General features: G+C 54.6%; 1 protein-coding gene across 4 annotated transcripts; it reads right to left on the reverse strand.

The window, feature by feature from the left end:
• Positions 1-128: 128 nt before the first annotated feature.
• Positions 129-22,889, reverse strand: APBB1 (amyloid beta precursor protein binding family B member 1). Of its 4 annotated transcripts, none has more exons than XM_082628480.1 (14): positions 22,783-22,889; positions 14,712-15,443; positions 8,742-8,917; positions 8,591-8,647; positions 8,422-8,507; positions 8,244-8,307; positions 7,656-7,805; positions 7,153-7,280; positions 6,637-6,751; positions 6,404-6,488; positions 6,046-6,129; positions 1,106-1,221; positions 786-962; positions 129-701 (listed from the first exon to the last, which is right to left on the reverse strand). In XM_082628480.1, exons 2-14 carry the CDS (start codon positions 15,427-15,429, stop codon positions 534-536), a joined length of 2,124 nt encoding a protein of 707 aa, XP_082484606.1. In that variant the 5' UTR covers positions 15,430-15,443; positions 22,783-22,889; the 3' UTR covers positions 129-533. The 4 variants fall into 4 exon arrangements, with proteins under 4 accessions (XP_082484606.1, XP_082484607.1, XP_082484605.1 ...); XM_082628481.1 differs by having other exon boundaries at positions 22,733-22,823; XM_082628479.1 differs by lacking the exon at positions 22,783-22,889 and adding an exon at positions 22,328-22,455.
• Between the last annotated feature and the right edge of the window lie 125 nt (positions 22,890-23,014).

Genomic DNA, 23,014 nt, shown 5'->3' on the forward strand with positions numbered 1-23,014 from the left:
CTGCTATGACTGTCCCAGTTTCTTGTTTTGAGGCGGGAAGGTCAGGGAGGCCCTGAAAACAAGAGCCTAACTGAGGGATCAGGGTACCGGGAGTGATGGTGTGGTACAGGCACAGCAAGGCACACAGCTCAGCAGGGCAGACTTTATTAGTGATATCAGTACAGCAGAGGTGCCCATGGAGCCAAGGGAAGGAGACCCATGCCGGGACCAGTCCCCTCCTTCGGCCCCTGCAGGACCCTGCGAAGACGGGGCCTGGCCTAGACCAGTTCCTCCCGCTCCAGCAGAAACGTGGAGATGGAGAGCCTGGGGCTGGCCTTGCTTTCTGTTCCTCTTCTAATCAACCCAGTATTGTCACTTCCTTGCAGGATTAGATCTCCCTCCCAGCCCCTAGGCAGGGAACCCCAGCTACTGGGGAGGGGCAGCTCTGGGCGGGGTGCCTGAAGTCTAAGAATAACCTGGAGGGCCCCTCCCTGCCCCGTGCCCTTGAGTTCCCTGGGCCCCAACACAAGCAGGTGGAGGGAGCACTGAGGGCTTCAGGGCGTGTGGGCCCCCAGCCGTTTGGGCTTAAGGGAGCCCCACAGCGACTGAACGCCCCTGCGGACGGTCCACCCTACACGCCGCGCAACAGACTCAGCTGGGGGTGCCGGGAGGCAGGAGGTGGACGCCTGGGAGCGGGCATCCAGACACTTCTGGTAGCGGAGCTGCAGAGAGGCGGGAGGGGCAGTCACGCTCCGGCCTGCCCCATGTGGGCCGCGTGCCACCGCTCCACCACCCTACCCGCTTACCATGCACGCAGCCTGCACGGCCTCTGAGAGGCTGGCAGCATTGGGCTCGCACCAGAACATGTGGCAGCAGAAGGAGGCTGGGCCGGCAGCCATGATGAATGCAAACGTGTGGACATCTCTGCCCACAGCCAGGAAGGACAGGAAACGCACTCGGCACTCCCCCAGCACTGCCTCCGTCTGCGGGGAGGGGAGCCAGTTGGAAAGGAGTAGCCCGCCCCTCTTACACTGGGTGCATCCGCCTTACTGACGGCCCTTCCCCTCATTCCCGGTCTCCCCTCCGTGGCAAGGCCCCTCCATACCTTCTCCACCCAGGTCTTTACCTGCTGGTGCAAGATGGTGAGGGTGGCAGGGGCCACGCTGACGTGACTTGGGGTCCACTGCTCACGGCTACTGGAGGACAGGACCGATTCCAGGGCCCCATTTATCACATCCACCCCTGAAAGATAAGGATATGAACATGGCACTGCCCGAGGTGGAGAGAGGATACCCCCGCTCTACACTAGACTTTCCAGCTCTGCCCAGTCAAGCCCAGGGCCTTTGCTCCATCCCCACTTCACTAGCCTACAGCCCTGGATGATGCTGTATCCCTTCCTTGGTACTCTCCTGCTTGGCTTCAGTGACTGGCACTTTTCTAGCCTCTTCCACCTTGAATCCTAAGCTTGGTATGCTTCACTGACTCTCTTTCTCCAGCCTCCTAAGCAGACTGACCCCCCAAAGCTCTATCCTCTCCATACCTTGCTCTCCACGTTCCAGTCCTCAAGGTCCAACCTTCATTTTTGTTTTAAAGATTTCCATTTGAGGAATGTTTACTCTTGTGTCATACCGTGCTAAGTCATTACAGTGCACTATGTCATTTACAGTCTCACAAAAGATCCCTTTATCTTCATTTTATAGATAAGGAAACTGAAGCTGATAGAAATCTGGTAATAAACCTTAGGTCACACTAAGAAATGGGGATCTGAAGGCAAGCAGTCTGATTCCAGAGCCTGGGTTCTTAACCAGGCCTTTCCCCTGCCCCTTGCCTACAGTCCTAGTTTCAGAACCAGAGTGCTGTCAAAATCTTAGCTGTACTCAGTAATTTCTATGATTTGCTCAAAAGGCAAGGAACCCCAGGTTCCTGGCTTTTAGATCAATCAACTTTCCCTTGTAACAATATCTCCTCTACTTCAAACTGCTGTTAAACATTTCCACCCATGCATCCCACTTTTGCTTGTACTCAGCAGAGAACCAAGGCAGGAGCACACTGGCATGGTGGGGCATGGGTTCTGTTCCCTGCACTGCTCGTGAGCTGGCTGTGTCATCTGAGTACCATCGCAGTGAAGAATTTAGAGTGAACGATGCCAGTGCAAAAGCACATACCTCTGTGGTCTGCTCTTGGGCCCTCTTGCCCCTTTCAGTGCCTCTGGGCTCCCACTAGGAGCAGAACACATGGACCCTTCGAGGGCAGAAAACAGATCTTCCTCGAAAGTTCTCCCTCATCTTGGCCTTGCTAGTCTTACCTCTGGCTGGATCAAAGCCAAACTCCTCTCCTAAGCATGAGGTACTCCAAAAACTGGCCTCATCCGATCTGTCAAGCTTCATATTTTACTGCTCCCTGAGCTTCAAATGATTTATGTAGCATTATTAACATCCAATCTTGGCGAATGCCCAGCTAGGCAGATGGGGAATACAAAGTAAGAGAAGAGGATGCCCTTGAGGGACAAACTGTAACTGAGGGAAAAGCCTCCGTCTAGAGGGCCCTTCCCCTCTTGACTGTCTGCGAAGCTCCCAATTCTCATGCTTCAGAGTTCACCCAGGGCCCACCTGGGAGGCCTTCCCTGCTGTAGGGCAGAGAGGGTGTTGCTGGGACAACTCTCAGCACATCTTATAACTGCTGGGAACCCTTTCTCCACACTGGGCTGTGGCCATCTCAAGGACAGAAACCAAGTTTAATTCATGTCTGTGTCCCCAGTCCTAGCACAGGGCTTATCTACTGAAGGAATTCCAGATGCTTGAGCAAGTCACCCTCGAGGCAACATGGGCAAATGCACCCAAACCGGAATAACCAAGCAACCCAGGAACCACAGAAGGGTGACAACACAGGCAGGAGTGGGTGGGCCAGGGCAGCCTGCAGAGGGCTCAGATGTGAATGACATTGATGTGAGTCAGTGGAAAAGCTCAAAGATCATGAGTGTAGACCATACATCAAAGTCAAACTGCTTAATAAGCAGATGGAGCTGTGGAGGTGGCACCTGGCCCCAGGATGGGGAGAAGCAGCATGCAGGCGGGGAAAGCAGTGGAACTAGGTGGCCTGGAAAAAGTCTATTTGGTAACAGCTCAGGACTGAAACCTACACCCTGACCCAAGCCCCAAGCGCCCAATCCCCCTTATCCTTATTTTTTTTCCATCTCGGTTGTAGCCTTCTAACATACTATATAATTTACGTATTTTATCTATCCTGAATAGAATGGCAGCTACTTGAAGGCAGGAATCTTGGTCAGTTTTGCTCATTAACACATACCAAGAACCTAGAGTACTGCCTGGCACAAATCAGGCACTCAGTAGTCATTTGCTGATGAACGAATGATTTATGAGTGAATATTGCAGCTTCAGGAGGGACCAATGTTAAACTCATGGAGGTTAAAAAGGGAGCATAAATAAAGCATGAAGTGGGACTTCCCTGGTGGCGCAGTGGTTAAGAATCCGCCTGCCAAGGCAGAGGACACAGTTCGATCCCTGGTCCGGGAAGATCCCACATGCCGCGGAGCAACTAAGCCCCTGTGCCACAACTACTGAGCCTGCGCTCTAGAGCCCACGAGCCACAACTACTGAGCCCACGCACCCCAACTACTGAAGCCTGTGCGCCTAGAGCCCGTGCTCCACAATGAAGAGTAGACCCCGCTCTCCGCAGCTAGAGAAAGCCCATGCAGCAACGAAGACCCAATGCAGCCAAAAATAAATTTAAAAAAATAAATAAATTTATAAAAAAAAACAAAAATAAAGCATGAAGTGAGTTTAGGGACTACTGTGTGAAAGCCATGGCTTCAACAGAGCAGACCCACTGAGCTGATGGGACGGCAGAGGGGCCGTCAAGGGCTACAGACAGTTGCTTTAATACGGTGAGAACTTATGTGAGTGGCAGGTGGATAGGAGAGCAGGGTAGTAAGTAACTGGAAGAGGCGTGAAGTTGAGGGGGAGGGGGAGGAGGAAACTAGCGCAAAGGTGAAGGGCTCAGCCACGCCTCCTTCCTGCTCCCCCAGCAGGACTTTCTCGCCTGCAGCTTCTCATCTGCGGCAGTGCCACGGAATCCAATCCACTCCTCTCTGCAAATCCAGGCCTTCCTTCAAACCCCTGCTAAATCCCCACCCTCTCTAAGAAGGTTCCCTCACTGAATGTAAGGTGCTGGTCATTAGTCAGCATGGTTTGAGAGGAAGAGCAGAGAACTGAAGATGACCAGGGTTAGAGTCCTTGGTCTACCATCTCCTGGGCTATGTCATCTGAGGCATTCTTTCATTTGTGTGTTTGTTTATCCAATCACCCTACACTGTCGAGTTCTTCCTAAGTGTCTTTTGACGTGACACCCAACCATTGCTTAAAGCCGTCTCTTTTTTTCCCCTCTGACCTTGCTCCTCCACCGTCCATTAAATGTTGGAGGGGCTCACCGCCAAGCCCAGGCTCGTTTGCCTTCTCGCAGTGGCTGCCCACTTTCCGGCCTCGATCTTCTTCACACTCGTGGCTTTGCGGACCTCTCTACCCAGAGATGCCCACATTCGTATCTCCAGCCCAGACCACTCCTCCGTGAATCCAGATGCCAATTTGAGTTTGCCGCTCACCTTCCTGAAGGCATATCAAACTCAGCATGCCTGAAAATTGAACTCAAGTCTCCAAACCAAAATTGGCCTCTTCCAATGCTTACTACCTTCAGAGAATGGCACCACTATCTGGTTAGCTCCAAAAGCCAGGAAGCCAGGGGTCAGCCTTAGCGCCTCTGTCCCTCACCCCGCATCCAACCAATCACCAAGGCCTGCTGACTTTAATTGTCTAACCGTCTCTTGAATCCACACACTCCTCTTCAGCCCTAGCACAGTCCAAGATGTTCTCATTACTGGCCACAACTACTGCAAGATCCTCCTGGGTTCCCGACGTCCCCCTCCACCTGCTGAGCAGCCTTCTCCACTGGTATAGCCCAGGTGAGCGTTACACAGCTCAAATGATCACGACTAGCGCGTGCCAGAGAAATCCTCTTATAACTCCCTGCCGCTCTTAGGATGAAGAACAAATCACTAACATGGCCTATGAGGTCCCGCAGGGTCTGACTGCCGCCGAGCTCCCAGCCTCACCTGGCACGGCTGGCCTTCTCTCAATGCCTTTGAAGTACCAAGGTGCCTCCCATGATGGGTCCTCACACTGTTCACTCTGCCTGGAGTGATCTTTCCCCCTTTACTCCTGTCTCCATTCCACTTGGCCACATTAGATCCTACTCATTTTTTAAATCTCAGTTCAAATGTCACTTTCTCAAGTCTTTTTGGACTCCCTAGACTAAATGAGGCTCCTCTGCTACACAGTTTCATAGCATCTTGCTACTTTCCTTCAGCGAATGACTCAACTTGTAATTTTACATTTATTTGTGTGATTATTTGATTTATTCCTCTTTTTTTCCACTGTAATCTCCTGTAACCTCCATGAAAGCAGGGCTGTGGCCATTGTTCTCCCAGGACCTGGTACATGGTAGGCTTCATAGGTATTTGCTAAGTGAATGAACAAGTGAATAACAGGTACCGTAAAAGCACTAGAAATATAAGAGTGGACCTAATAGTCTCTACCCTCGGTTTCTTTATCTATAAAATGGGTATCATCATAATCCCAACCTCACAGGATCCTCAAGAATTAAATGACATGTAAGGGAGTACTTTACAAACACTAAAGCACATTGACAAACATGCTCACTGCTTCCTCTCTAGATGCTCACAGCCCATACCAAACCCAGCTCCCGGCTGCTCCAGCGTTTCCAGTCATCGAAGACCTGCCTCCCAACCTAACCAAAGCTTTTCTGTGGGATTCAGGAGTGGGTCTCCCTATATGCCTGGTTCACGGGTTCAGTGAGTGAAGGCAGGGTACGGAGTGCAGCTGGGACAGAAGTACAGGAGGTGGGATGCATGTTGAAGGGCAGGGGGACATCAGCAGGGGGAAGGTCTGGTAGAAGGGGCACCGGGAGGCAGAGGGTGGGAGCAGAGTTTTGGGATCAAGGAGGTGGTCCCTGCGTGAAAAAGGACACACATACCAACAGGTTTAGCAACAGGCACATTCCCCAGGTAATAGACTTGGAACTTTTGTACCAACTCATTCTTAGGCGCTGGGAATTCCACTGCGGGGAAGAAAGAAGAGGATCAATCATAGTGGCAGATCTTGCTCACTCCCAGTCCCCACCACCAGGGTATAAGCTGGACATTCACCCAGCCAAGGCCCTACCTCCACCCGCTCCCCCTGCCTCCCTTGAACCGAAGTCCCTCCACTTATTTGACCCAAAGAATTGAGTCTCCATTTTTCTATCACTCTGTCCAGTAGCTCGTGCCTCTTCTTGGGTCACCCCACCTTTGCCAACAAAGTTGAGACAGACCCGGCAGGGCTGTGACACTGACCTTGGAAAGGGACATCCACAAGTTTAGAGTGGTCCAGAGAGAGTCCATTTACCAAGCAGCGGGCATTGCGCCGTTCGGCCATGATCTGCAGAAGGGGAGAGGGGGAGGGGAAGAGCGAGGGAGGGTGCGTTAGGCTTCACAGCCCTGGAGCCCCCCACCCCGACTCAGGGACCCCACCCATATCCTTGTAGAGCAAAGGTGGCAGCTAGTCCAGGGTGCGAAGGGGGCCGTGCCTTAGAGCAGATCTCATGCAGGCTGGTGGCGATGTTCTTGGCAGGTGCCTCACAGCGAAACACGTGGCACTTGAGCATCTGGGTCAGCTTATCGCGAGCCACGTAGGCAAAGTCCCTGTTGGGGGGAGGGGCACCTCAGCATCTCCCAGTGCCTTCCAGTGCTGGGCCCCATTCCACCCCACCCACGCCCTCCCCATCCATCGCAGCTCCTCCAGGGCTTCTGCCCTCGGGATGGGGTCCTGCGGGCGCTGCCTTCTGGCCGGAGGGTAGACAGGCAAGCATGCCAAGGTCGAGGAGAATGGGCGAGCACAGCGGGCAGGGAGGGGCAGGGCAGGATAGGGGAACTTGGGTGCTTCATGGCATCTGGTCCAGGTTTGGGAAGAGGAACGGTCAAGGCAAATTAGGCATAGTACCTCTCTCTGGGTCCGGCAGCACAAGAGAGGCAAAGAGCAGAGTTAGGGAGGAGGGCCCCACTCTGACTGCCCGCCCCCCCAGGATCCCTGGCCCTGCTCCCACCTTCCGCTGTCCCGCCCGACGCCCCACACGCGAATGCTGACGATGGGCTGGGCGTGCAGCAGGGCCTGACTGTGCGGCTCCACCAGCTTCAGCGTCTCATCCTCCAGCTGTAGCAGCAGATCCTTTCCCTGCAGGCCCAGGAAGCAGACGCTCAGCGGTGCCCCAGCTGGGAAGGTGGCTGATCTTTGCCACTTCCAGCTTGAGGGAGGGTGAGCCACAGCTCGAGGGCCCTTGCTTTGGTGTCGGACCAGCCACCCGGCAGCCTCACTCTAGTAAAGGTCACACCTGTCATCTCTAACGAGACTCCTTTTATCATCCCCATCGCCGTTAAACAACCATCTCCCAAGGTCCCAACATGGAGTCACACATCCATCTCACAGGCTGTCACCTGGTGGGTGTGCACCTCCCTCCCCAGCCCTTGGGGCAGCAGCTGGGCTCTCCCAGCTCTCACAGTTCCCTTCATTTCTCCGTTGCCCAGCCACCCTGCCAGCTCAGGCCCTCACCTCCCCCCAGCCCCCAGACATGGGGTCGTGCAGATTGTTTTTGTGGTAGGAGAGCTGACGGATGCAATTGTTGACTGCCACACTGCTGCGGCCAGGGGCCAGCTCCTCCTCCGTCATCTCCACCCAGCCAAGGGAGCGCACGGCGAAACACTGCCAGACACAAAACAGGGGGTGGGAGATAAGAGGCTCTGAGCTAAAATCGGAAGAGCTCCCAGCCCAGGACGCAAGGAGGTTTGCTGAGACCAGAGGAGTTCCTGACTCAGAACACGGCGGGTGGGAGGGTATAAGACTAAGAGGCTCTACAAACAGGATATAGTTGCAGGAGGGGTGCTGATCTCAGAGGAGACCCCTGCCAGTCAAGGAAGCATCTGAGCCAAGCCTGGAACGGCCCCCTGCCAGGCCACGGGACTGGTTGAGTTAAAAACTGAAGTGCCTCCCGCTCAGACACAGGGGTCTGTGCTGAGACTTCAAGAGCTCAGGACCTGGCAAGCTGTACTGAGACCAGAGAGGCCCGCAGAACATGACCCAAGGGGCATTCCTGTACACAGGGGGGCCCGGCGTGGGAACGGGCATTGGTCTTGAACAAACCTTGATCCCTGGGTTGGCATTCCGTGGGGGCAGCTTCTCCTCCTCTTGGGGCAACGGCTCTGGGCTGGAGGCAGATGGTAACACTTGGTACAGGCCCCCAAACGGGGAGCTGTCCCAAGGTCCCTTCCAGACAGACCCATCCCACTGTCAGCCCACTGTGTCATGCCTTCCCACTTACCTGAGGCTCTGAGCTGGGAAAGGCAACGTCCCCTCCTCAGGGTCCTTCAGTCCCAAATCCATCGGGGCCTCCTCACTGGGCTCATCCTTGGGAAGGGGAGAGAGGAATCAGGACCAAAATGATGCCCCTTCTCCAGCTCCTCCATTGTGAAGGAGGCCCCCTCACTCACCTTCCAAAATTCTCCATCCTCGAAGCCTTCTCCATGCGCGAAGCCGGTCCAGGTGAGCTAGGAGGGGTGGGAGCCAGGGGTGGGTGGCTCATCTACCAACAGCAGCGCCACCCTCCCCCCGGGTCAAAACCATCAGGCCCGCGAGCCTCACCTGGGACTCCTCTCGGGGGCTGCTCCCCTGTGACGGGGAGGCCTGGCCCGGGGGCTCCCACTGAGTGGTCCCTGTTGGGATGTGCCAGTAGTAGGTCCCTGAGGTGTCCTGGACCCTCATCCATCCAGCTGGCAGGTCGGAATCCGTCTCGAAGGCGTTCGGGTTCCAAAAGGAATCTGCCAGGTGGGGGGTCTTGGTGAGGGTCTGCCCACCCAACAAGCAGATCGTGGGTGCTATGCCCAGTCCCCTCCCAAGACCCCATGGTGGAGGAAGGGCGGGGGAAGGGCTCCAGCACAAGGCTCCTGCTTCCTCCTAGAGCCTGAAGTCTGGAGTCACAGCATGGGGGGCCCCCAGCATGAGACGTGACTCAGGTCTCCTCCTGGGCTCTGCTCCTGGCTAATATGGCCAAACAGAGGGAAGGAGGGAGGCAGAGAGAAGGGAAGGTTGAGTGACCCCAAATGACCTCCTGTCATACATATCCAGATGCCAGGTGCACACACTTAGCAGCTCCTGCACACACAGGTGCACACAGACATACAACATATACAAGCCCTACTACATACCTGTGCAGCCACCACAAACGCAAGGGTGAGCACACACAGGAGATACCTGCACAGACAGCAGGTACTGCATATGGGTGCACGCGCATGTGCAGGGGCAGACACACACACACCAACTCCAGCCATCCACTAGTGCGGCCACCATACACAGAGGAGTGCACACATACAGCGATATAGTCCAGCCCCTGCCACATGTGTGTGCAGAGACCACACCCACAATGACCCCCAAAACATGTGTGGGTACCACACAGACAGTGAATACACATTCAGACACACAACATATGTCAACCTCTGCCACATGTGTGCAGATACCGCAGACATCCACAACCTAACCCTTGCCACACACGAATGCAGGCAAACATTTCATGCACATGCACACACACCACGCACCTGTGACATAGCCCCTCCTCCCCCGGCAGAGCCACGCCACTCCAGCCCTGCAGCCCAGCTCAGGCCTCCACCACTTCTGTGCTCCCTGCCAGCCCCGCCCCACATCATACCCAGGCCCGTGCTGCCCCTCACCTGGGCTACTGTCCTGCAGGACGATGGCCAGGAAGAAGTCCTGGGAGAACATGGCGCTTGTTCCCAGTCCCTCCTGCCTCCACCCTCCCTCCTCACAGCCCCTCCAGCCCAGCCAGCTGGGCTCACAGCCTGGTGCTGGGCTGCAGAGAAAAGCTCATCCCGCCCCCTTCTCACCAGGGCAGAGCGCCTGCCAGGCAAGATCCTCCCCCGCCTGGAGCTCACTAGGGAGGGGCCAGGACCACCAGGGAAGGGGACCCCATTGGGGTGGGGTAGGGCTCATGAGACCCCAGCCTTCCCTGCTCACATCTCTTCTTTCTAATCCTGCGTCCCCTCCCCCCAACCTGAATCTCCATCCCACCCCAAAGCGGTCACCTCAGTGCCACAGTCAAGCCCAGTCTTAAGGGCGCCAGGAGGCTCAGCCCTTCGGGAATACCCCAGCTACCTGGGGCCCTGCAAAGCCTAGAGCTCTCAATACAAACAGGGTGTGGCTTCAAGGCTCCCAGGGATCCCTCCCCTGCCCAGAACCTGCCCAGCAGTTCGAGCGGAGAGTGGGCTTCAGGGGCTGGGGCCCAGCAAGCTTGAGGCCGGGCTTGGGGCTTCCCAGCACCAACCCCCCTCACCTGCCAGGGCCCAGCTAGGCTGCAGCGTCTCCTCGGCAACCGCAGCACCAGGACCGGCTGGGAGCGCCCAGACTGCTGACGTGCTTCCCGTTACCAGGGAAACCAGGAATCCTGACTGGTCCAAGAGGCAGCACTGAGGGACAGGCAGTCCCCAGACCCAGGCTGCTGGGCAAACAGGCACGGAGGGCTGGGAGTGGGCGTGGTTACACCAAGGTGGCTGCATACCTGATGTGAGAGTCATTGGGGTGAGGTGCCTCACTGCCCTCAGCTTCCCAATGAGGTGGGCCCACAGAGGAGGGGCTCTTCTTGCCCATCCAGCCTCTAGGTACCCATTACTGCCTCTTTCCCCCCCACCCTCCCCTCCCCTCAGGCCCTAGGGAATTAGAATGCCCGCTTTTCCCCAGAGACCCTCCATCGTCTTCAGGGCTCTCCCGCCAAACCTTCCAGGAACCCCACACCCAGGGCAGCCGTGCCCCCCAGAGCCACACCTTTCTTCCTGAAGGGTCACAGACCCCTTGAATCTGCGGACCAGTTCACCATCTTCTGACCGAGTCACACACACCAATCCATCTGCCATCCCTGTCAGCCTGCACCTTCCTGCTTCAAAGAGCTTCATCCTTCCGATCTGTCCTAGAGGGGCCGCTCTCCCCCCTTGACCATCTGGGAGGCCCTTCTGGAGCTTGGCACGTCTCCCTCCAAGCACAGCCCCACCCCGGCCTTGGCTTCCACAAGCACGCATTTATTCAGGAATGTACACTTTCACTCCTGCACCAATTCATTCCGGCGCTCCTCCACGCACTCAGAGGTTCGTGTATCATTCATTCACCCACGCATGCCTCCCAGGCTAAGCCAGATGTAGTCATTTGCTCAGGAGTCAGGAACGCTCTCCTTTCCCCACCCCCACGCACGCCCGTAGTCCAGACTACTAGTATCTTCTACCTAGGTCAATGCAGCAGCCTCACGAAGGGTCTCCCTCTTCCTGTTTAGTCTCCTCCAGTCTGAGCTGCATGCTACATCCCAAATGATTGTTCCAAAATGCTAACCTTCTCTCCAGTTGAATACTCTAATTGTTTTCTCCTTGCCCTCAGGATAGAACCCAAATTCCTCTACAAGGTTTGCTTGCTGTTATGAGCCCCTAATCGCCTGCCTCTCAGCCTTACCTCTGACCACCCTCCATACCTCTGGTCTCTCTCTCCCTGCCTGGGACACGCCCCTTATCCTCCCTGAGCCCAGCCTCCCTCCCCTGAATCTTCACCTGGCACCAGCCACTCCTCCTTCCAGCATCAGTGTAAAGGTTGCTTCTCAAAACTGACCCACCCCCTCTCCCCGACCATGCACACAGGCAGGGTGCGTGATGTCCCTCCTGCACCTCCCCCACCCCATGGCCCAAACTACCTGTTTACTTCTGTCTCCACCCTAGACTGTGAGTGCCGTTGAGGGCAGGAACATCTGTCCCCCGCAGTATGTACTCTTAGCATTTAGGACAAGGCCTGGCACTGAGTAGGAACCCAACACAGGTAGGAAAGTTCATTCATTCATCATTCATCATTTGGTCATCATTCATTCATTCATATACTTATGCATGCAATCAACAACTTTGTGGAGATCCTAGGGTGGGAAGGAGAAAATAATGTTTGCTCAATTCTACCACACTCCTACGGGAGGCCAGACCTCCTCTGTGGCCTTCCTGGTCATGGCAGCACAGTTACAAAAGAGGCAGTGATGCAGCCCCTTCTGCCACCCTCAATTAACACAGCCTCCAGCAGAGCTTGATCCTTGCCCATCCTCTCGCCACACCCGCTCCCTTGCTGAGGTCACTGCCCACACCCAGCATACCCTTCCCAGCTCTTCAGCAGTTCTGTCCCCCCACTCTCAGAAAGCTCATAGGAGCGGCCACTACAGTGACCATTCAGGGGCCCCAGAGCAGCCAGCCTCTCCATTACTTGGCCCCAGATTCACACCCCCTAAGGCAGAGGTTGCAAATAAGCAACCTGCAGTCTGATGTAAACCTCAGATAGATTTTGTTTGGCCTGCATGGTGCTTTTTTAAAAAACAGACTTGGTTGCTAGCATTTAGAAATTGGGATGTTTCACAGCGATATCTAATTTTCAGTTTCCCTTGAAAAGTTACATGAACTGGCTCCATTGAGACTACATTTCCCGCCCCCCCATCTAACCCTACAAAAAACAAGCTGGAGTGTAGTAGTAGTTGTTCCCTGCAAAAGGGACCCAGGCGATGACCACTGACTGCCGCTAACATCCCCCTAAAGACAGGCAATCAGACTTTGTCTTTGGTAGAATTACTCAATACCACCTGTGAAGTGTTCTTACAAAAACAAAACACAAAAAAACCCTCAAATCTGAACCTGATCAAGGCTCTAGAATTCACTGCCAATTTACAGGAAATCCAGGGGAAGAGGAACACGTACAATGCCACACAGGGAGGGTCTGCAAATCCAGACCGCGGAAAGCCCCGGGCCAACAACACAGTGGCTTCAATTAAAACAACAGCAACAAAACTACGAGCACAACTAGAGGTGGAAGAATAACGTGTAGATCAAAAGAGACCTTGACATATTGACTATCAAAAGGTCTGTTCCTACTGGGATATTGATGCAATGAATCAAAACGTTTTAAAAAGAGTGGGAAGGGGCTTCCCTGGTGGCGCAGAGGTTGAGAGTCCGCCTGCCGATGCAGGGGACGTGGGTTCGTGCCCCGGTCCGGGAAGATCCCACATGCCGCGGAGTGGCTGGGCCCGTGAGCCATGGCCACTGAGCCTGTGCGTCCGGAGCCTGTGCTCCGCAACGGGAGAGGCCACAGCGGTGAGAGGCCCGCGTACCGCAAAAAAAAAAAAAAAAAAAAAGAGTGGGGAGGACGTTTATCAGACAGCTGGGAAATGTAAACATTGACTGGATATTCGATGATATTAAGGAATTAGTGCTAAATTTCCGTAGGCTTGATATTGATATTGTGGATTTTTTTTCAAAAGAGTTTTATCTTTCAGAAAGGCATGAATGAGTGGGGACTTCCCTGGTGGTCCAGTGGTTAAGACTCCGAGCTTCCACTGCAGGGGGCGTGGGTTCGATCCCTGGTTGGGGAACTAAGATCTCGCATGCCACATGGTGCAGCCAAAAAAAAAAGCAGGAGTAAACATTTACGGGTGTATTTGCTTCAAAATAACCTAGGCTGGGGCCCAGGAGTGGTGGGGGTATAGATGCAGCAAGGTTAGCCACGTGTTGCTAATTGTTGAAACTGGGTCATGGGTAAATCAGGCTCGTTATTCTATTACTTTCATATATGTCTGAAAATGTCCATAGTAAGTTCTTCGAAAGGGGATGACATGCTGCCCTTGGCTTGTCTGAACTGCATGCTCCCTGCAAAGGTCCCCCAGTTTGGGGTCTGGGTAAGGTGCCTGCTGCCTGGTGTGTGAGGAGTCTTTCCTGACACTAACACCCAGCCCAGGCTTGTGGCTGCAGCCCATTATCTCTGCCCTTTGCTCCTCAGCTGTCTGCATCTCTATGTGACACTAACAAATGCAGAGACTCAACTTATTTAAATGGGTCACATTTAATGGTCAATGCTTGGAGTCCTGATATGTATCCCCCCCACCCCAACAAAGCATACGTTTCTTCTTCCTTTGTTTCCTCACTTTTAGTCGGTATCTTCTTCCTGACTAAACAGTTCTCTTGCCATGTCCAGTGCAGTGCTCTGCACACAGTACCCCATTCTTTCCAAACAGACCTCTGTGGGGAGAAGCTGCCTCTAAAACACAGCCCGGAGTGCACCTGAGCTCATCGTGCTGTAGGCATCGGTGACAGCATAAGGGCCAAGAGCTCGGGTCTGCACTTGGACTTGGTTTAGATCTCAGTTCTACTGTGATCTCAGACTGTCTGTGACCCCGGGGAAGGACTAAACCTCTCCAGGCCTCTTTTTTGTCACCTGTAGTATGGGCATCATGATGGTATCTACCTCACGTTATAGTGAGGATTCCGTATGATAATGCTGAGCACAGAGCCAGTACCTGGTAAGTGCCTCATCAGCAGACCTAGTCCACCATCCATCAGGAGTGTGGGATGGATGGGTCTCTCAACTTGTTCAAGCACTCTCTGAATGTAGAGACCATTTCCTTCAGGAAACCCTGGACATGGCCTGCTGAGGACTGAGGATGCAGGCTCTGTGACTCACGCCCAGGCTGACCCTCTGTATGGAGGGACCCACCCTCTGCCCTCTTGCCCTCCCACATTCCCCATAGCAAGCTCCAAAAGGTACCTGTGTCCTCTGGGGAGCCATAGGAGGGGCTGCCCTGGGATAAGGTGGCCCAGCTCGAGTCCTCGTCACTGGCTGCGCTGTTCCGCATGCCAAACAGAAGGCTGGCACTCTTGCTGTGCTCTCGGGGGCCGTCTGCAAGGGCCTGGGGACCGGGGGGCACCTCCGCACTCTCCAGGGGCTCTGGAAGCCCTGGGGGAGAAGACAAGTCCTCCTCCTCCTCTTCCTCCTCTTCCTCGTCATCCTCCTCGGCCTCCCCTGCCGCCTTCTCCTCTCCCTCATCTGGGCCCTGCTCTTGGGTGCTGATGATCAGGCCGGGTCCTCGGAGCCCTCTGTTGGCCGCATTGTGGGCGGAGAGCTCCAGCTCAGAATACAGGTGCATCAGGCCTTTGGGGCCCAAGGGTGCCATCTCGGGCTCCTGGCTGGCTTCCTCAGCCAGGGTCAAGGTCACGTTGCGATTCTGGTCACGGTGGGCTGTGGCGGCCCGCCGGAGCTGGTTCTGGCCCTCCTTTAGCCACTTGGCATTGGCGGGGCCTGGCTCGGGCCCACCCCCCTCCCCCATCGCGCTGCGCAGGTCCTTGGGTCCCACGGCCGTGGCCTGCAGCTTGGCGTTGAGCAGTTGGTTGTGGGCAGCGTGCAGGGGCAGGGGCAGGCTCAGTGCGGGGCCTCCGTGGCTGTTGGCATTAATGGCCGACTGGCTCAGGGATGATGGAACAGACATGGCCTTGGCAGATCCTGCAGGCGGGGAGGGGAAACCACGTTGAGCCTCCAGGTCAGGATAGCAGCACGCCTGCTTCTGTCCCAGGCCTGTGCCCTGCACCTCCTCGTCTCCCTGCACTCAGCAGGCCAGCACACACTGCTGTGTCTGCTGAGCTATTTTCCAGGAGAATAACTGGGCTCGACTTCTGTCTGCCATCACCACCACCACCAGCTCAAACCACACCCCCACTGACCAGGCCCAGGCCCACAGTCCACCCCATCCCCAAATCCCCAGCCCTGAGCTTGCTGGGATAGCACAGCCAGCCCCTGCTTTGCCCTCACTCCCAACTGCAGAGACTCCACACAATGGCTCTCTGTGCATCCCCACCCCCAGCTCATCCAACTGGGGCTTGCTGTGCCAGGGGCACAGATGGTGAGGGACTGGCTCGTGTATTCGGGACACTGGACACTGCCTGCCCCCTTCCTCCTGCCACACCGCTATGCACAACCCCACCACTGTGAGCTCCCCATGCTCTGTTCCTATCATCATAAATCGCTGGGTCCAATCAGCCCCCAAGCCCACCCCATCCTAGGGACCATGAGGACAAGAGAGAATGAGCATAGACCAAGCCCTCAAGGGCAAGGTCCTGGGAAGGCAGGTCATAAAGGAAGGGCCTTCAGCTCCAATTCGTGGTTCCTTTGACCAGTTGAAGCAACATTTTGGTGACTGTTTCTATACAGTATCTCACCTCGGGTACCAATTCCTCTGCCAGCCCCTATAATGCCCCATGCCTGGGTCACTGCAGGAGTCTTTGATCTGGACCCTCCAGCCCTTCAGGTCTTTGCCCAAATGTCACCTTTTCAGTGAGGCCTTCCCTGAATACCCTTTGTAAATCTGCAGGCCACCGTGGCCCCTCCCAGCAATCCCCAAACTCTCCCCAGCACCCAACACCATCTGACAAGCTAATTTATTATTTACTTTGTTTAATGATTGTCTGCTCATGACTCTAATTTCAGTTCCATGGTGGTGAGGATTTTGTCTTTCTTGTTTTTTTTTTTCAATGTAGTGTGCCTAGGGCTTAGCACAGTGCTGACACAGAGCAAGAACTCAATAAATATTTGTTGAATCAGTGTATGAATCTGCCCTCCCATCTGCCCCAGGCCCCATTTAGCATCTCCTCTGCCAGTTTCAGAAAACATACTCTGGTCATGTTACTGTGTCTCAACCATTGCTCACCATGCCCCAACCAAACTCCACCCGCCCTTCAGGTGAGGGGTCCTCCTGTCCCACAGCGAAAGCCCACCAGTCCTATCCCCTCGGACCCCCTCCTGCATCCTCAGAAGCGCTTCGTGGATCACCTTCTCCTCCGATCAGCCGAGCCCATCACCCTAACGATTGATCTCACCCTCAAAGCCCCATCCCACCCTCCCCATCTCCCTGACCTTCCACTGCTAGGCTTCTCTCCTTCCCTGACCCCCACTGTAATGTGCTCATTACCTGGACCCTCCCTGGCCACCCCCTCACAGTTTATTCTCCCTGACCAACCATTATCTGACTGTGTCTCCGCCTGACCATCTTAGACACCATCCTCCCCTCCCTGATACCCTCACTCAGAGGTCTCCTCCTACCTGACCTCCCCGCAACATGCAACTCTCCCCTACCGACCACCCCCCAGGCACACCTTCCCCTCAAACTCCCGCTGCACAGTCCCTTCTCCTCAGTTTCTTACCTGAGCACTCTCCACCTGCCTGTGTGCCCTGAGTTCTTTCTCTCCTTGAACCCATGGCCCCAGTGCTCTGTCTCCACAGCGCAGCTCTCAACCCTGAGCACAGACTGCCCGGAGGTGTTTAGGCTGCCCCGCAAGGCTCTGCCGTCTCTCGGGTGCAGTGCCAGGTCCTGGGGCAGGAGCCGCAGCTCGCCTTTCCATCACTCCTAGCCCCTCAGACCCTAGCACAATGCTATGCACACATCTGTGAAATACATGTGAGAAGGTCCCTGTCCACGTGTCTGCCTCACATGTAACTACCTGCTGGTCTGCTCGGTATGGATCCACCTCGGCAATGGGAAAGCTCGTGGCCACCAGCATAAATGAAAAAGACAGACAGCTCTGTCTCTACCCAGAACCACAGTAATCTTCCAGAAATGGAAACCAGATCATGTCACTCTCCAGCTCAAAAAATTAGATGGCTCATGACTGACTGCCTTTAGGATAATGTCTGTACTCATTAGCAGATCACCAAGAGCCTCCTTGAGCCAATGCCTGTGACCTCTCGGGCCTCCTCCCCATCCTGCCTCCTTCCCACCTTACACTCCAGCCACAGGAAGTATAGTGGATTCTAGAACGTGTCACACTCACATGGCCCCGGCTCTTTGTTTACACTGATCCCTTGGCTCGGAATCCCGTCTCCCCTTACGAGGACCTCTGCTCATGTTTCACTACTTGGCTCAGCGGTCAAAGCTCCTAAGCAGTAAGTCTTTTCTGTTCAGTCCCCTATCCCCATCCTCAGGCGCCCATTCCTTCCTTAGCTCACCATACCCAGCACTGCATTCTGTCTGAACATCTGAGACCCTGTCTCATTCAACTTCGCACCCCATTAGCAAAGAGTGTGTGCTGTGCGTCTGCACAGAGTGGGCCCCTGGTCAGGATGGAGGGGTGAGAGGAACAGGAGCTAGGAAGCTGAGAACTAATTGGGAATAGACACTGAGACAGGCTTGTGTGGCCTCATGGCTGGGGATGGGAGTGTCAGGGAGGGTGCTGGAGAATGATGAAGTGTCCCTGACAAGGAAGTAGGATGGGGTCCTGGACAGGTGAGGCCTGAGATCTAGGAAAAAAGGGAGGGAGGGAGTTAGCTTAAACCGATACCCTAGCTCAAAGGCTTTTCCTTTGAGTGGCATCTCCATGAGTTTCAGGAGATGGAAGACCCCATGACTCTGCCACACTCAGAGCATCCTAGGGATGCCAGGCCGTTCTCTGAAGCAGCAGTGTATGGAGCCAGGTTTCTCAGTGCTCAGGCCAGGACCGACCTCCTTCGCATTTGGAAGTGTGGTCCGGGAAGGGCACATGCCCTGTGAGGCTGGGACAGTGAAGAACCAGGGTGACTGCAGGGCAGGCCTGCCCATCTGGTCATGGGGACAGAAAGCACTGGGGGAGGGAAGGGGGAAGTTGTGCTGTGTGAAGAGTGCTAAAGCCTGAGCGCCTGGCTCAAAGCAGTGCGGTCTCCTTCACCTCACTTTTTAAGATCAAAGGATGACCAGCTGCCCAATACCTTCAAGAAGGGGCACAACCTAACCTCTCCCCTCTCACTGGCGCTACCCATACCTGGAGCCTCTCAAAGGATGGAAAGAGCCAAATGGATTCTGGCTCAAGGCAGGGAGCTGGGTGGAGCCCTCAGGGGAGGAGCTAAAAGAGTGGCCACTAAGCCTGAAGGGGCTGATAGGAGACCACACGGGTAGACAGGTGAGGCCTGCTCAAGGTCAATGGTCTTCTAACCTGACCACTTACTATATGCCAGGCACTGTGCTGAGCATGGGGGGAGAGTGATGAATAATAAAGAAATGACTGTTCCCCGAAGGAGCTCACAGTCTAGCAGGGAAACAGTCACTGAACAACTCATTACAATGCAGTGTAATGGCAGTCTCTGTCGCTCTAAGCACTCTCTATTTGTTGAATAAGTGATTGACTATTTTGATGGGGAAAGAACAGGGCACTATAGGAGCCCGAGGCTTACTTTGACCGAGACATTGGCGAAGACCTGCCTGAGACAAGAACACGACTCTCCTTAGACCACCCCCTTCACCATCCCTCCCTCTCAGAGGATGACCCCCAACCCCCAACGCACTCCCAGTTCACGGAGGAAATGGCAGCCATCAGCCAGAGATGATCAAACCTACAAACTTACATCCTCAAACCTACAAACTTACTGACTCAGCACCTATCCTTTTCTCTCCTTTTTCCTAAAACCAGTTGCTTCGCCTGTCACTTAAATCCTTCCTTTCATGCATTTCCAGGAATTGTATGCCACTGTTAATCCATTTTTTTCTTCTACCTAATCAACCGCTCCTCAGTGGGATCCACTATCTCCCAACTTAAACACAGAATCTTTCTTGACCTGACATTCTTCCAGCGCCACTTGCTACTCTCTTTTCTCCCCCACACCCGCAAACTTCTTGAAAGAGCTGTCTTCACTCATGGTTGCCATATCCTCACCTGGGTCTCACTCTTCAACTCTTCCCAGTCCTGCTTCCACTCTCAACATGCTTCAGTAACAGCTCCTACCAAGGTCAACATGACCCCTGTCTCATTTAATCCAACAGACACTTGGAGTCCTCATCCTGGTTGTACTCTCAGCAACATCTGACACCATGGGCCTCTCATCCAGCTTTCATCCATGGCTTCCACACACTACCTCTCCTGGTTTTCTTCCTACACTCTAGTTACTGCCTGGTGGTTTCTTACACTCCTTTGCTGGCTCTTCATCCTCTGCCAGCCGTTACACGCTGGAGTTTCTCACAGCTTGTTCTTATTATGTCCTTTTCTCTTTCTCACCCCATATTCGACACAGCTATTCATTCATGCCCATAGCTTCAGGTGCCCCCTACAAATTGACGCTTTCCAAAAGTACACCTTCATTGCAGACCTCTCATCTGAGCTCCAGACACACATATTCAACTTTCTACTCAACATCTCCACTTGGATGTCTCAAAGGCCTCTCAAACCAACATACCCACTCATGTTTCTCTCTCCCACACCCTAACTGGTTCTTTCAGGATCCTGGCTCATGGAATGACATGACCACCAGTTCTGTTCTGTAAACCAGAAGTAGCAATACCATTCTTGACACCACCTTCTCCCTCACTCCCCACATTCAATCCATCCCCAAGTACTGACGATTTTCTATCCAAGAAAAATTTTTGGACTTGATCGACTCCACTACCGTCAACAGTCCACACCAAGGACAAAGATTTTAAGACCAAAATTCTTAACATGCCCTAAATTGCCCGGCTCAGCCTTCCTCTCCAGCTTTGGCACTCTGCTGTCCAGCATCACTGGCCTTTGATTCCTCGAAGACATCATGCTCTCTCTTTCCATAAGGTGTCTGCACGTGATTCCCCTTCTGCCTGGACCCTCCTTCCCCTACCCTCTCAGTCTAATTCCTTTGCCTCTTAGGTCAAATGTCATGTTCTCAGAGACGCCTTCCTTGACCCTCTCTCCCTACCTCCTAGTCCAGTTTAGTTGGTGCTCTTGTGTGTTCTCAAGGCACCATTCACCTTTCCCTTCATGGTATTTATTACATTCGTAATTTTATTCTTATCTGATTTTCCCCTTAGACTGTGAGCTCCATGGGGACAAGGACACAGTCTATTTTGCTCGTAATTATATATTCAGTGCCTGACAGTATCTGGTATATATTAGGTGCTCAAAGCATACTTGTTGAATGAATAAATGATCAGATAGTTTTTTTTTTTAAGGAAAACACCACGTTAGAGTATTAAGAGGAGGTAGGCAAGAGGGTATGTTATCAGAGCAATCAAGGAAAAAAGGGGGGGTGTGGCCTAGATTAAGTTTGGCAGCAGTGGGTGAGATGGAGTGAAATGAATGGATTTGTAAAATACTTAGGTAGTGGATGTAACAGAACTTGGTGACACAAGATGTACAGAGTGAGAGAGAGAGAGATTAATCTAGAATGTTGCCCAGGATTCCAGCTTGGGTAGCTGATTGGAAAGTATCCATTTCTGAGAGTTGAAGGAGGAACAGATTTGAAAGAAGGGGTAGAGAGGAAACATAGGAAAGATAATACAGCTTGGGATCAGTAAGTCTGGAATTCCTGTTGGATTTCCAAGGGGATGTCATGAGGCCAGTTGGATATTGTGTCTGGAGTTCAGCAAAGAGATCTGGGCAAGATGTATAAATCCAAGAATCATATATATACATATATATATATATATGAAATTTGAAGCCTTGAGAGTGAATAAAGGACCCGAGAAGAAAGTGCAGAATGAGCGAAGATGGCCCAGGAAAGAACCAAGAGCCTCACCAGCATCTAGAGAGAGGGGAAGGAGGTAGCAGATGAGATTGAGAAGGAGCAGACAATGCTGCAGGACAGAAACCAGGAAAATGTTTCAAGGAGAGTTGACACACACCACTAATACTAGAAAATGGAAGGGGGATAATAGGAAAGTGTCCATTGGAGTTGGCCACATGGACATCTCCAGTGACCTTGGCTTGAGCAGTTGCCGTGGGTGCCAGAGACAGAAGACCGAGTGAAGTGAATGAATGGGAAGTGAGGAAATAAAGACATCAAGTGTAGACGAGGTTCTGGCTTTAAGGAGTGGAGAGAGCTGGGACTCTGAGGTACTGGGAAAGCAAGAAACGCACAGGCAGATTCAATAGGTTCGAAATATCCTCTGAATTGGCAGTGGGAAAACTGCTCCTAATGGATGCTCCTGCCAGAGTGCTAGGCCTCCTGGCCGAGCGGGGCCACAGCCGGCCCCAGGGCACACCCCTCGGTCGCCGAGGGCAAGAGAATGCGGCTTGACAGATGCCAGGCCTGGGACCCTGCAGGAATCTGTGCAGCCTGTGAGCTTACCTCACCACACGTCCTCTTCCCAGTCCTTGACCTCCCCTCCCCCATCCCCCCACAGCCCCTCGCTTCCCTTCCCCTGTTTTCGCTCCCTGTTCATCCCGGAGGGGCAGGAGGTAAAGGTCGGGGAGGGGACGGTGTGAGGACCGAAGTAGAGTCCGACCTTGTAAGGGGGAGAACAGGAGGGTAGTCGGAATACGCGGTGGGAGGGCCGCGCGCGGGGATGGGGCCTGGCGGGGGGACGCGGGCCGCCGCGGAGCTCGGGCTGCGGGGTCCGCCGGCCACTGGAGGCCGGGATCCGACCGCCCGGGCTGGGTCCCGGCACGGGCAGCTCCTACCTGCGCGGGGAGGCCCCAGGCCCAGGTGGCGGAGGTGGCTCAGGCTGCAGGGTTCGGGCTCCGCGGCGGCTTCTCCATCACAACATCCCCCGCCCAGGAGCGCGCGGGCCGCGGGGCCGCGCCCGGAGCAGCGGAGGCGCGCGCGGGGCAGCGGGTGGGGGAGGGTCGCCATCTTGGGCCGGGCGCGGGCCCGGAAGCGGGAGCCTCTCGGGGGCGTCACTGGTGGCAGCGCAGCGGAGGGCCCCTCCTTGCGGGACCCTCGGGCCTCGATGAGTCCAGCGGGCCAAAGCCCCTCGCCGGCCGCCATCCCTGCGCCAAGGTCCCAGGGTTCCAGAGCGCTGCCCCAGCCTCCGCCAACCCGCGCCCAGCCCGGCACCGCCCTCCACCACGAGGCCTTGGACTCACCCTGTGCGGCCCACAGGGCCCTGGCCCCGCACCCCGGCGGGGCGACTCACCGAGGGGTTGGAGCGGGACCGGCTGTGGCAGTGCCCGGGCCGCGGCCGCGCGGGGAGGGGCTCCGAGGAGGCAGCCTGCTCTGCACTTGCGGCAACACTCCGTGACGTCCTGGTGGAGAAGCGATGAGGGCACAGCGTTGGTGATAATAATAGCTCTTATTTAGTGGCCGCTTACACGGTGCCAGGCTCTGTGTTAAACCCGTTATATGCATTCGTCCTCACATCAGCCCTG

Source organism: Mesoplodon mirus (genome assembly GCF_964341445.2).
Source record: "Mesoplodon mirus genome assembly, chromosome: 7".
Lineage (NCBI taxonomy): Eukaryota > Metazoa > Chordata > Mammalia > Artiodactyla > Ziphiidae > Mesoplodon > Mesoplodon mirus.

Bases quoted from the DNA above. Each gene is read 5' to 3' on its own strand.
- APBB1 (XM_082628480.1), bottom strand. From the start codon at position 15,429: ATGTCTGTTCCATCATCCCTGAGCCAGTCGGCCATTAATGCCAACAGC. The intron at 8,918-14,711 runs GTACCTTTTGGA...CCCACCTGGCAG, and splicing joins TGGCTCCCCAGAGGACACAG to ATTCCTTTTGGAACCCGAAC. The intron at 8,648-8,741 runs GTGAGGCTCGCG...CACCCCTCCTAG, and splicing joins GCCCCCGAGAGGAGTCCCAG to CTCACCTGGACCGGCTTCGC.